The 12,879-nt window shown below is 55.1% G+C and overlaps 1 protein-coding gene across 1 annotated transcript; it reads right to left on the reverse strand.

Annotated features, from left to right (window-relative positions):
- Window positions 1–3,745: 3,745 nt before the first annotated feature.
- LOC131489522 (uncharacterized) lies at window positions 3,746–6,196 on the reverse strand. Its single transcript, XM_058691529.1, has 2 exons — window positions 4,013–6,196; window positions 3,746–3,922 (listed from the first exon to the last, which is right to left on the reverse strand). Exon 1 carries the CDS (start codon window positions 6,063–6,065, stop codon window positions 5,331–5,333), a length of 735 nt encoding a protein of 244 aa, XP_058547512.1. The 5' UTR covers window positions 6,066–6,196; the 3' UTR covers window positions 3,746–3,922; window positions 4,013–5,330.
- Window positions 6,197–12,879: the final 6,683 nt, after the last annotated feature.

Genomic DNA, 12,879 nt, shown 5'->3' on the forward strand with positions numbered 1-12,879 from the left:
TACATGCACACTCATGCAAATACCCATGCATACACACTCACACACATCCCCGCTCACACAAACACCCATGCATGCACACTTACACACATGCACACACATGCACACTCACACAAGCACACCGTCAACTTCGAGGAGTCACCTCAATATCTTTGGTTCCCCTTCCTCTTGAACATGCGTCTTCCTCTTCCCGTGTCTCAGGCAGCCTGGGCTCGGGCACTGTGTCACGTTTTTCCTGGAGGAAAGGAACCAACACGCTCCTGCACCCTGAACTGGGCGTGGCTGCATGGTTTATCATAAAACCCAAACAAGTCAACGCTTAGCTCATAAGAATGGCTCTCTAAGGGCTGAAGGCTACTAGATAGAGGAAAACAAGACACTACTGGTCAGGAGCTGGGTCTTCTTCTGCCCAGCACCACCCAAACTGGCGATAACTATGTGCCCTGTCCAGGGCTGGTCCTGCGTACCTGATGACACCTTAAAAGCAGCATGGCATCCATGTACATAATATGAGTGGAGGAAGTTCCAAGTTCTGTCAGGGCCCAGATTTTCAGGAGCAGGGGGTGGCCACTGCTGAGTTAGTGCCATGGCACCATCACACCATCCATCCATCCACCCATCCATCCATCCATCCATCCATCCATCTTAATCAAGCTCCCACTGTGTGCAAGGAAATGCTCCGTCCTGCTGTGCAAACAAGAGGAAAAGAACTAAAGCTGTGATGGTCAGAAGAGGCCAGATGGCTACAGGAATGACAGGTCTGTGGCTTATTCATCGCTCATGAGACGTGCCATCAGGGTCACTTGCAGGGAGCAGCGCCACGTCGAATGCTGCCAGCTGCTGCGCCAGCAGGAAAGACAGTCCTTGGAGGGGTCTTGCATTGGCAATTAAATGCTCTGATTAGACATGGCACGTGTCATTTCCACTCGCAACTCCTTGATCAGAACCGGTCACTGTCCCCGCCCAACCACAAGGCACCTGGAGCGCAGTCCTTCCATGCAGAAGGTGAGAACCAGGCACACCTGGCCGACGTCACCACGATGTCCCCTGGGGGAAGTGGGCCTTCCATCACGGCTTCTCCCCTGTGCTTTCCAAGGCTTGTACCTCACTCAGACCTGGAGTCTGGGGGCTGGGGCACCTTTTTCTGCCAACAGTTTGGTCCTAGGAGCCCTCTCTGTGGAGGATGGGGCCTGACATTGGTCCTTCTCTGTATCCACACTCCTGTAAGGACCAGACATGAGTCCATACGGGGCACTCACTGCGACAAAGGCTTTGGCAACTCCCCACCCGCAGTCCTGTGCTGTACAAACTCCCGAGCTGCCGATGAGCGACTTTCTTCCTGGGGCACACGAGTGGTGTCAGGCGACTAGGGTGGACGTATGGAAAGATCTTGCAAGGACCGTGGATTTTCCTGAGGCAGGCAGCCCATCTGCAGTGAGACTTAAATGTGTAAGCCCGAAGACTCTGCAGGCTTCACCTTTAATCCACGTCCTAACACTTGGTATCATGTTTCTCTGGAACGCTGGATTGAAATGTGTCACTTACTCTTTCACCAAAGAGGAGGCCGGCTTGTGATTGAATATCATGGGACAACCTTTCTGTCCTAATTCTCTCCAATATTTTGGTGGAGGTTCAGTGTGGGGTCTCCTACTGAGGTGGGGGTGGTGGCAAAGGAGCTGCTAAGCCCATTACCTCTAGAAGATGTATGTTTTCTCTCGGCTGCACAGTGCCCTTGGCCAATCTTGTACAGGATTAGGTATGTGAAAAGCGCCAGCCACCTAAGAGAACTCTGTTTAGGGCTAATTATTTTATTTTATTCACAACACCCATTTATTTTCCACGAGTGCCGTCAAACTCACACTATTCACTTCCTTGTACACTGTGTGTGTGTGTGGGTGGGGGGGTAGAACCGTGGCCCGGACGGCCAACACCCCACCTCATTTGCCTCAAGCCTTGGCCAAACGTCTCACACCTCTTGAGACTCAGGGACCTCCTCTGCTCAGTGACCTCAAAACACATGGCTCTCGGAGCCGCGATGAGGGTTAGAGACGGTGTGAGCTGATCCATGTTGGGTAGATTTCCATCTGTCTTCCCCGTGGCTCTGGCCGGAAAGTTATGGCGGCTGGGGCAGCTCACGGGTAATCCAGGACATCTCTTCAGTTAACTTTCCCAAGAGATAAGGTCTTCTTCACCTTCTTTACGTGACCAGAGTTATGAACATAGGGAGGATGCTTGGGCAACAGCTATGGTTGAATTCATCCCAATGTCCATGTAATCTGTTCAGGAATTGGATGTATCATGTTTAAAACCTTTCAAGGCACTGACCAGGAACACTAGCCAGGGTCTTATAAGCTTGCAACATTCAGACAACTTGTAGAAACTCATTTTCTGTCATATTCATGAGAAGGATCGGAAGCTGTCCCACTGAAGTCAAGAGCCTAGTAAAGGTGGCTGATATCACTGGCATGAACGATATTGCATGAGATTCTGGAACACAAGGACAAGAAAAAAATGTGTAAATATTGAGAAAAGAGAGACATGATTATCCCTATTGACAGAATGTACGATTGTCTACATAGGAAACACAATTAGTCAATACCACAAATCGTTAGGACTTAAAGGAGAATTCAAAATACAAAAATGAAAGCTGTCTTCATGATCAGCCATAACCAATGAGAAGATTCAACAGAAAAAGTAAGTTTCCCTTTCTACTAGCAGCGAGACCTTTAAGGTATGTGAGTCAGCCTGGTGAACAGGTGAGGGTTTACAAAGGTGCCTGTAAAATATCCCTGACAAGGGGAAGCGGACATTTGCTGTTTCTAAGCAGAGAGCCTCAAAATTATATCGTTCAACGTCAACACCGTTTCATGGACATTGACAGATGGATTCCAAGTTCATCTTGAAGAGAAAATCCGAGAACAGTAAAGACAAGAAAGGAAGAAGAGAAAAGAAAGGCGGTGACTCCCTCCCAGTGTCAAATATATAACCAATATGTCATATGTACGATAAGTGCAGTTGAAATAAATACAGCAGATGTATTAATAGAACATAACGAAAAGTCCAGAAACAGACAGAAGCATGTAAGAAATTAATAGACAAGAAAGGAGGTATTTCCAATCCATAAGGGATTGATGGCAATAAATGGTGTGGAGACACTTGTCTAGCATTGTGGGAAAATAGAATAAAATCAATCTTCAACCTCACATCATTTCCAAAAATAATATAACATGGATTTAAGACCTACCTATAAAACAAAACTATAAAAAAAAAATGGGACAAAAATATAAGAAGATGTAACCTGCAGAGACAAAAGATCTTGGACAAGAAAAAAACGCAAAAAGGTAAAATAAAAAACACAGAAGCCTGACTACTGCAAAATTTAACATTTCTATAGGACTAGAGATACAGGCAGGAGATTACTCACAGGCTAGGAGAAAACATTCATACAGCACGGAGCGAAGGGTCCATGTGGGCCACGTGAAATCACCCTCCTAGAGTAATCTGAGAAGGATAAGCAACCCAACAGAAATTCAGACAAAGAATTTAAACACACACTTCATGGGAAAGAGATTACAGACAGCCAACAAACATTTTAAATGGTCAGCTCAGCAGGAATGAGGGAAAACAAGTTAAAACAAGGGTTTTTCCCACCTGTTTGATTGGCAAAAATGAGAAATGAGCATTACATGGAGTATTAGCAAAGATGTGTGAACACAGGATTCTTACATTCTGTTGGTGAGCATGTTTAACTTTGAATAGCTTTTGTGGAGAGCAATCTGGGCGTCTCCATTAGAGCAGAAAACACACATGCCCTGTGGTTCTCCAATCCTGCTTCTCAGAGTCGACCCTGGAGGAGGGTTCACACGCGGGCGGGGGAGGTGAGAATTAGGATATTCCCAATAATGTTGACGGAAATAGGAACAGCCTGGAGGGCAAAAATGGAATTGAATGTCATGATAGGGTTAAATTACAGCGTTTGGTTAAAGGATGATGAGTCTGCTTAGTTCTGGCTCACCTGCTGGGACCAGACAGCCTTGGGTCCTCTGTGGGTGGAATAGTGTGATCTCGGAGCAGGGGCATGGAGGAAGCTGCCCCACGTCATGGTGGCGCCCCGAGGCTGGATCCGGGTGGGTGAGTCCTTCGAGATGGCTTCTGCCGTGTGGACGGTTGAATCCCGGGAAAGGACTGTGTGTCCTCCCCGGCTCAGCCAGAGCAGCACAGCGGGCAGAATTGGCGCTGAGGGTTCTCCCTCACACTTCGCTGGGGATTAGCTGATGTTTGTGGGGGTGAGCGGAGAAATGCCAGGGGTCCAGCCCGTGGGACATGGCAGCCTTGGCCAATGTGGCCCTGACCCGCCCATGCCATCGGCGCACTGAAGACATACGGTCCTCTGCCCAGAGTGCCACAGGGGTCCTCAGCCCTCACATCGGGGCTCAGTGCCTTCACATGCCCACGCTGGGACTCAGATCCGTTCCCCCCAAAGTCTGAGGCAGAGAGACTGGTGAGGATTATGGGTTCCTGTGTCGGAGCACATTTGAAATTGTAATGAGCAGGCTTGGTGATGCGTTGAATGTGTTTGATATCGACAGGAGAAATTACCCCTTTTCGAAGCCAGCTCTGTGCTTTCATAACACGCGTCAGATCAATGTCTAGAAAACAAACACAGTCACCAGGCGACTGGGCAATGCATCCTCGGGGGGGAGCCCACCACAGGAAGTGCTCCACAAATTAGCTGGGGGAACCACGGAGGTCTGTCCTCAGGGGTCAGCCAGAAGGCTTTGCAGAACGGACCCCGAGCGCTGATGAGCTACAGGACCAAATAGGAACCTCCCACGGGCCCCAGCAGGTGGCCCCCACTGGGAAAGAACACAGGGATGTTTGAGCCCCTAAAGCTTTGCTACTCGCACCGGGGTCTGTGGACCAGGAGCACCAGCTCACCAGGAACTTAGAAATGAAGACTCAGGCCTCTTCCCTCCACATCTGCCCCTTCGGGGAATTAGAGCCCCTCCTGGGATCAGGGCACGTGGTTGATCAGAACAAAGGCTCCATTTCCCAGCCTCCACTGCAGCCTCAGGTGGCCATGTGACCAGGTCCTGGCCAACGCACTGTGAGCAGAGGTCATGGGAGGAACTTCCAGGTATGCCCTGAAAGGATGGAGGTGAGCCCTTCCTCCCATTCTTCCACTCCCCTAGCCACATGAGGCCAGTCAGCCTGGGGTCACCACTACTCTTCTTGGCCCAGGAGAACCAAACAGATGGGGGATTTTGTAGGGTTTGGAACAATGTAATTGTTTATCATGTGGTGACCACTTAACTCCCTGTGCCTGGGCTTCTTCAGTCGTGAAACACAGATGATAGTGATGGTGATGGTGATGTTGATGGTGATGTGACAATGATGGTGATGATGCTGATGATGGTGATGATGATGATGGTGGTGGTGATGATGATGGTGATGATGGTGATGATGATGATGATGATGATGGTGATGATGGTGATGATGATGATGATGGTGATGGTGATGATGACGATGGTGGTGATGATGATGATGGTGATGGTGATGATGGTGATGATGATGATGGTGATGGTGATGATGACGATGGTGATGATGATGATGATGGTGATGGTGATGATGGTGATGGTGATGATGGTGATGGTGGTGATGGTGATGATGGTGATGGTGATGATGACGATGGTGGTGGTGATGATGATGATGGTGATGATGGTGATGGTGATGATGGTGGTGATGGTGATGATGGTGATGGTGATGATGATGATGGTGGTGATGATGATGATGATGATGATGGTGATGATGGTGATGGTGATGATGGTGATGATAATGACGGTGATGGTGATGATGATGATGGTGATGATGGTGATGATGATGATGATGGTGGTGGTGATGATGATGATGGTGGTGATGATGATGATGGTGATGGTGATGATGATGATGGTGATGATGGAGATGATGATCATGAGGGGGATGATGAGGCCTCCTGCTAGAGAGAGGAGGAGAAGTGATGCAGTTGTGGGAGGATATGGAACATAAGGTGTACCTATTACTATTACCATTATTATTATTAATATCTCACACTCCTAGTGACATGGAGCTTTCCCTCACCCAGCAGCCGTCCCTCTTGTCCTGGACACATCTTTATAAGACAGGAGCTGAGCTCTCTTCCCACCTTCTCCTCAGCAGGAGTCCACCACAGGGGGCATGAACATCCGCTAGGCAAGGAGGGGACACTGTGGGTCCCCTGACCCTGTACTGCAGGCCCGACTGGTCCAGCATCCTGAGAAGACTCATTAACCACGGACCCAGTTTCCTGCAGTAGCCCCAGGACCGGTGGTATTCACACTGCACTTGACTAAGGGCAGTCAGGAATAGACATCAGAGGGCAGGTGCTGAATTGCTTCATTACTGAGCCACCGACATGCCCACCTCCTGGGAAGTTTGTGGCTGCCACTGCAAGGGCGGTGGGGCTGGAGTCCCAAGCTGCTGTCTACACTGCAGGCACCTAAGTGTGGATGGGGAGGGCAGAGAGGGCAGAGCCTGCTGATTATTAAGAAGGCAGGGCACCTTTTCTTGCATTCAGTTGCATTCTGGCATCTTCCACGAGTGCCTGCTACCTACGCCTGCAGACTTTTCCGGCAGGTTCTCCCTGTGCATGGGGTTGGGTGTGGGGGCTCCACAGACAGCGCACGTCCCTCACCTTGTCTGGTAAAATGCCAAGCAAGTGTCACTGCTGATCTGCCCGTTGCCTTTTCGCTTCTCTGTGCTGTTTCCATGCTTGGTGTGCAGTCCATCCGGAGGCTCTGAAACTCGCTTTCTCTCCTGCGTGTCTGCTCTGCTCCCTCCAGCAACCAGTGGAGATTTCTCTACTAAATTGAGCTCGGGACAAAGCTTTGTAAAACCAGAGACTCAGCAGGAGAAAGAAAGTCTAAATAAAATAATGTTCCTGGAAGAATCTCCATTTTAACACATTGCCCAGGATGGAGTCAAGCTGGAGAGATCTGTAACCAGCCTATTGATTTTTGCCTGGAGGGGGGGTGGGCATCACTGCTGGGGGGGCAGGGGCACCTTCCAGTGTGCACAAGGGGTGGGAGTGGGGCTCCGAAGAACCCACAGGGCACAGCGGGCACTCTGCAGGTCCGAGATGTGGCACTTAGTGGGGGCAGCACAGAGGAAGGTGGGCAGAGCCTCTGCTCACCTGCCCCCCCTCCTGCAGGGGCTCAGCAGGGGGTCCACATCCAGGTCTGGGCGGGGCAGCCCTGCACTGGGGGATCTTCCCTCCCCAGCGGCCCGGACCCCTGTCCTGGTCCCAGGACGGCACATTCCTCCAGAGCCAGTGTGACTGAAGGCAGAGCATGTGTCCCGGGCAGTGAGGGGCATTTGCGCCCCACTCGTCCATCAGCCCTGACAGAGCCCCAGGGAGCTGGGCTCCTATCCCTGGTCAGCCCACTCCCGGAGGGCCTGCTCTGCGGGCTCTGCGGGGGCCCCTGTAGGTCGTTGGGGGAAAGCTCTGCCGTTTGGGGCTGATTGGAGCCCCGGGGAGGCGAAGGGGCCTGAGGATGGGGGTGACTGGGGGCTCTTAGGACATGGGGCGGGGACATCCTGGGACACTTCCAGCACCTACTCCTGTGCTGAGGCCTCCAAGGGGCCCCAGGCCTGCCAGCTGTGGACACGGTTCCTGCAGGACGTCAGGGAGGTGGGGGGGAGGCCCTAGGAGTCCCCTGACCAGGCTGCCCCTCCCCTGGCCGAGGGCATCCCCCTTCCCGACAGCCCTTCGAGTCAAGGCAGCGCTGAGCCCAGGTCTGTGGTGACAGGTGAGCAGAGAAGCTGGGAGCCTCTCTGCCCAGGACGGCACCCCCTTCCCCCCCTCTGTTTGGGGGCCACTCAGGCACAAGTGGAAATAGTCCCCACGGTTTTCTCGGGAGGGCACCCTCCCCCACTCTCCTACCAATCACACGCTATTTGAAAACAAATTCATGAATTAAAACCTTCAGACAGGCTGGAGTCACGCACGTGGTGCCCGACGAATTAAAACAGAAACGTGAAAAATGTCCCCTTATTTCATCCTGTGTCACAGAAATGAATGTGTTGCTCTCAGGCTCATAAATTTTGGGGAGGAGTTTTTGTGAAAACACTGCAAGCCTCAGAGACGCTCTGTGCCCGCACAGCCGGACACGGAGTCACAGCCGTCCTCAGACCCAGAGACACAGGGACCTTCACCCTGTGCGTCTGAGTGGGGCCCCTGGGGCCGGCACCGGGACGCGTGGCATCCGGGAGCCTCCCCGGGACCCTGCATTCACAGAGGACCTCGTCCCTGAGGGGAGAGGTCTCAGGAGAAACGGAGGAGAACCTGGGGTGTTGGTGGGTGACAGAGGGGTGCCATGCCCTGGAGAAGCCGACCAGAGAGGGTCGTGGTGGGGGGCTTTCCCCACCTCTCTGCATCCTGCCCACCCCTGAGGCACTCAGTCCGTCCCCTGATTGGACGAGGCCCACCCACATCAGGGAGGGCAACCCGCTTTACTGATACTTCACAGCCAGCCTCATCCAGAAACCCCCTCACGGAAACATCGACCCCGGATCTGGGCACCACAGCCCAGCTGGCTCGACACACGAATTCCCCACCACAGACCCTGGCTCAGGTCCTCACTGGCCACCGTGTCCCGTCACTCTGCTGGGGCATCCGTTTCCAATGTAAAGCACGGGACAGGGCCCAAGGGATGCGGGAGGCAGGACTGTCCCTGGCGGAGTCATGTCCTGGGGGTCCCTGGGAGGGGCAGAGGAGAAACCAGGCCCCGGGAGGACGACCTGGCGCCAATATGGGCTGGGCTCGTGGTGGGGGGCCACGTGGACATCTGCCCCTCTGCTGGCCCAGCTCAGGGACCCCGTCCAGGGGTCGTTCTCTGGCCCTGCTCTTAGCTCAGGGCGGGCTTGGCCCCCCGTGTCCACTCATGCCCATGTGAGTCAGGTGTGAGCACCGCAGGGGCTCATCCACCACCGAGGATGGCTCCTGGCGTGGGCAGGGCACCCATCGGAGCCCATCAGATTCAGGCACCGCCACCCGGGACCCGGGGACCCTGGCGGGCTCCAGTCCCCGCTTGAGACCCTGGGACGATGTGGGCATCACCTCACCACCTCCAGGATTTTCCAGACCCACGAGTTTAGGACAAGTAAGTTCCATTTTCTTTTCTGAGATGGTAAGTATGAGCTCTTCAGAGGCTGTTCTCAGGCTGGACCAGAGACGATGTCCGTGGGGGGTGACGGTTCAGAAGCTCCTGAAACAAGCAAACAGACAAGCAAGTGTCGTCATGATTTAAGCATCAGGAGGTCCTGACATCGTTGCCCGTTTCCTGCTGCTGCCGTTCATGTTTCAGGGAAGACGTCCCCAAAACTGGCTGCAGAGGGGACCCCTGCAGCCTCCGTCTGAGAATTCACTGTGCCATTATCACAACTGCTCACACACAATGAGCTGCACGCGGTGTGAGCACGAGAGCCTTTGTGTGCCCTCATTCCAGCGCGGTGTGTTTGCTAACTGTAACGAGCCAGCTCCGCATCGCTCGCTTGGGGGAAATTTTAATAACGTTTATGTCGGCAAAACGAGGGAGGAAATGAGACATCCCGCTTCCCGCCCCCTCCCCCCGTGCTGCCCCAAGCAGCCCCATTCTTCACAATGACGTCAGTAGATCCGGATACACTGAGAATGAAATCCTAACTCCTCCTCGGGACCTGTGACTCAGGACACGCCTCCTGTCCCACCTCGTGCTGTCCTCGTCCCCCCCCCCCCCCCGGGTCCTGCCATGCTGGCCACTTGGGTCCCTGAGACACCTGTCTCTCTGCCTCACAGCCTTTGCACCTGCCATTCGCTCTGCCTGGAGCACAATTCCTGCCTGTGGGCAGGTGGCTTCTCTTCACCAGGCAGGTCTCAGTCCCAGGAGCCTCCCAGACGACGCTGGATGGAGACCTCTCCCGGTGCCCCCACCCCCCCCCCCGTTACTCCCTACACAGCGACGTCTTTTCATCTCTTCATAGCCCTGAACACTTTGGATTTGCCTCATGTCTCTGTGTGCTCACTTCTCCACTGTCTCCTGGCTGTCCCGGGACAGGAGCTCCAGCCTGGAACAGCCCCTGCCCAGAGTAGGAGCTGCGGCCAGTGATTATTGAATGAATGAATGAATGAATGAGTGAATGAATGAATGAACGAATGAACGAACCAGGGAGCTGCAACAAGTGATTGTTGAATGAATAAGTGAATGAATGAATGAGGGAGCTACAGCGAGTGATTGTTGAATGAATGAATGAGTGAATGAATGAATGAATGAATGAACGAGGGAGCTGCGATGATTATTGAATGAATAAATGAGTAAATGAATGAACGAACAAACGAGGGAGCTGTGGTGATTGTTGAATGAATGAGTGAATGAATGAATGAACGAGGAGCTGCGGAGAGTGATTGTTGAATGAATGAATGAATGAGTGAATGAACGAGGGAGCTGAGGTCAGTGATTGTTGAATGAATGAATGAATGAACGAACGAACGAATGAATGAACGGAGGGAGCTTCCGCGAGTGATTGTTGAATGAATGAATGAATGAACGAACGGACGAACGGACGAGCGGACGAACCGAGGAGGCAGCCAGCCAGGAGGCAGGCCGCCCTTTCAGGCAGCTGTGGGCTGTGGGGGGCCGTGGGGTACACAGCCGGTCACCCCGTGCGGACAGCGGGGCGGCAGAGCCGGGAGCGGGTCCCGGACCCGCCGCTTCCCACCGCGCTCAGGAGGACGGCGTCGCCCAGGGGCCCGGCGCCCCCCACGCTGGGCAGGACGGGCAGGTCCGTCCGAAGTGTGTCCGACTGCACAAAGCCAGAGAAGCAGCCGCCGTGGCCACACGTCCTCCTGAACTGCATTTGCAGGCGGGATCCGGGAGCCAGCGACAGATGAGCTCACGCCACGTCGCGGTGACCCCGCTCTGCTCCCCCCGCCTCCGCGCCCCTTCCCGCAGGGGCTCGAGTGCGTCGGTACCCGCGCCGCGCACAGGCCGCCGCGGCGCCACGGCCTTCCCGGGACCCGCTGTTCCACGCACCCGCGCGTGCTCGGGAATCGGATCCGTGTCCTCCTGGAGGCGGCTGTGAAAACCCTGCCTGGAGGGCGTGGCCCCGCGCGCCCACCTGCCTCTGCTCCCCTGCGGCCCCTCCCCCCACCCCAAGCCCTCCTGCGTCTGATTGGCCCCCGGCTGGTCGGGGTGTGGGGGGGTCCCCACTGGGGGCTCTGGCTCCAGCCTCAAGCTCCACTCCCCGGGCGGGGAGGGGACATCTTGTCCTCCAGGCACCTTCCAGCCGCCCCCTCCAGGAGAGCTGCCTCCTTCAGATAAACCCCCTGGGCCCGAAACCACCCGTGTCCTCGACTTCCTCAGCAGACGCTTCGAAACCAAGACCCCCTCCGTCCAGAGCAAACGTCCGGGTCAACTGGCGCCTGAGCCCCGGAGATGCGACCATCACCAGGGGCAGCACTCGGGGTACAGGGCTGCAGGAGCCCCTGACAGGTGTGCCTGGCTGGCACAGGTGTGTTGGTGTAACCTGAAGGTCACTGCCCTCAGGGGGACGGGCCCTGTCCAGGTCTCCACTGTCCCCGACCTTCCCCGTGACTCACCTCCAGCACCTGCTGTCCCCACGTTCCTGTCTGCGCTAAGAACAGCCGAGTTCATGGCCCATCCTGAGTCTGCGTGGGGGCCGAGACGTGCGGTGCCCTGGTTAGGAGCTGTCTGAGGGGGACAGAGCTGCCTGGAAGTGACAGTCGCAGCTCTGGGTCATCCTGGCGGGACCCCCCCCCTCTTCCCACTGCTGTGAGCCCAGGAGGTGGCCTTGGGCAAATTACAGGTAGGCCCTTCCTCAGACATGTTACTGCCATCTGCTGGGAAACCATCCCTGTGAGGGTGGGACTCTAGGATGACTGATGGGGACTGTACTGCCAGACTTGGGCAGTGCACAACCTGGCCAACCGCACCTGGCAGCCCTGCCTCCCCCTCCTCCTCCGACCCGGAGCTCCAGTCACCAGCTGACACTGTGTTTTCTTAAATAAAGTTCCCATCCCTTGAATATAACCTCCAGGAGAGACGGGAGTTTGGTGTGTTTTACTCAAGGTTGTGCTTCAGTGTGTGAAACGGGGTGTGGCTCAAGCTAGGGATTCACCAAATATGAGTTGAACAAAGGAATGAATGATTGAAGGGATGATTTCTGCTTCCACCTTCCCCTCTGCCCGGTCCCGGTCGCCAGCAGAGCCCGGGGCGGTGTCCCCGGTTTGTGGGCTGCCCCGACCAGACCCAGGGCGCTCGCGCTTGGTCCGGGGGAGACGCTTGGCGGCTTCGTTTTGGCGGCTCCGTGCGTGGGAAGCCGCGTGCGGGCTGAGCTGCCGGGGGCTCGGTCCCACTCGAGCGCAGCCCCGGGAAAACGAGCCCGATGGTCTCATCACCCAGTGTTCGAACAACCGCACGGGCTCCGAGGAGTGAAGATTCGAGCTCAGGAAACAGGCCTCTGCAAAATTCAGTGTTTGCCCCGAGCAGTGACTTTCCGAGCAGGCGTGGCCGGTCTGAGGCCAGAGACCGTTTCTCATCAGCCACAGGAGCGCGGGTCCCAGCGGTGGGAGCAGGTCCCGACCCCCGGATTTCCACGGGGCCCTGGGGACTCAGCCTGGGCTGGTGCAGGGAGAGCCGGCCCCACCCTGTCCTCTGGGAGCAAGGCTCTGAGGGGGTGACTGTGGGGCACGGCTCATTCTCCCCAACCAGATGGGAGCTGGGGCGGGAGCCGAGCTTCCAGCACCTTCCAGACCCAGCCTCTCCTGCCCTTCCCCATCGTCCGCCTGGGGAGAGTCACACGGGGCCTCCT

The sequence above is a fragment of the Neofelis nebulosa genome, chromosome 11, assembly GCF_028018385.1.
Source record: "Neofelis nebulosa isolate mNeoNeb1 chromosome 11, mNeoNeb1.pri, whole genome shotgun sequence".
Lineage (NCBI taxonomy): Eukaryota > Metazoa > Chordata > Mammalia > Carnivora > Felidae > Neofelis > Neofelis nebulosa.

Excerpts from the sequence above, each read along its gene's own strand:
- LOC131489522 (XM_058691529.1), bottom strand. The coding sequence starts at position 6,065 with ATGGTAATAGTAATAGGTACACCTTATGTTCCATATCCTCCCACAACT.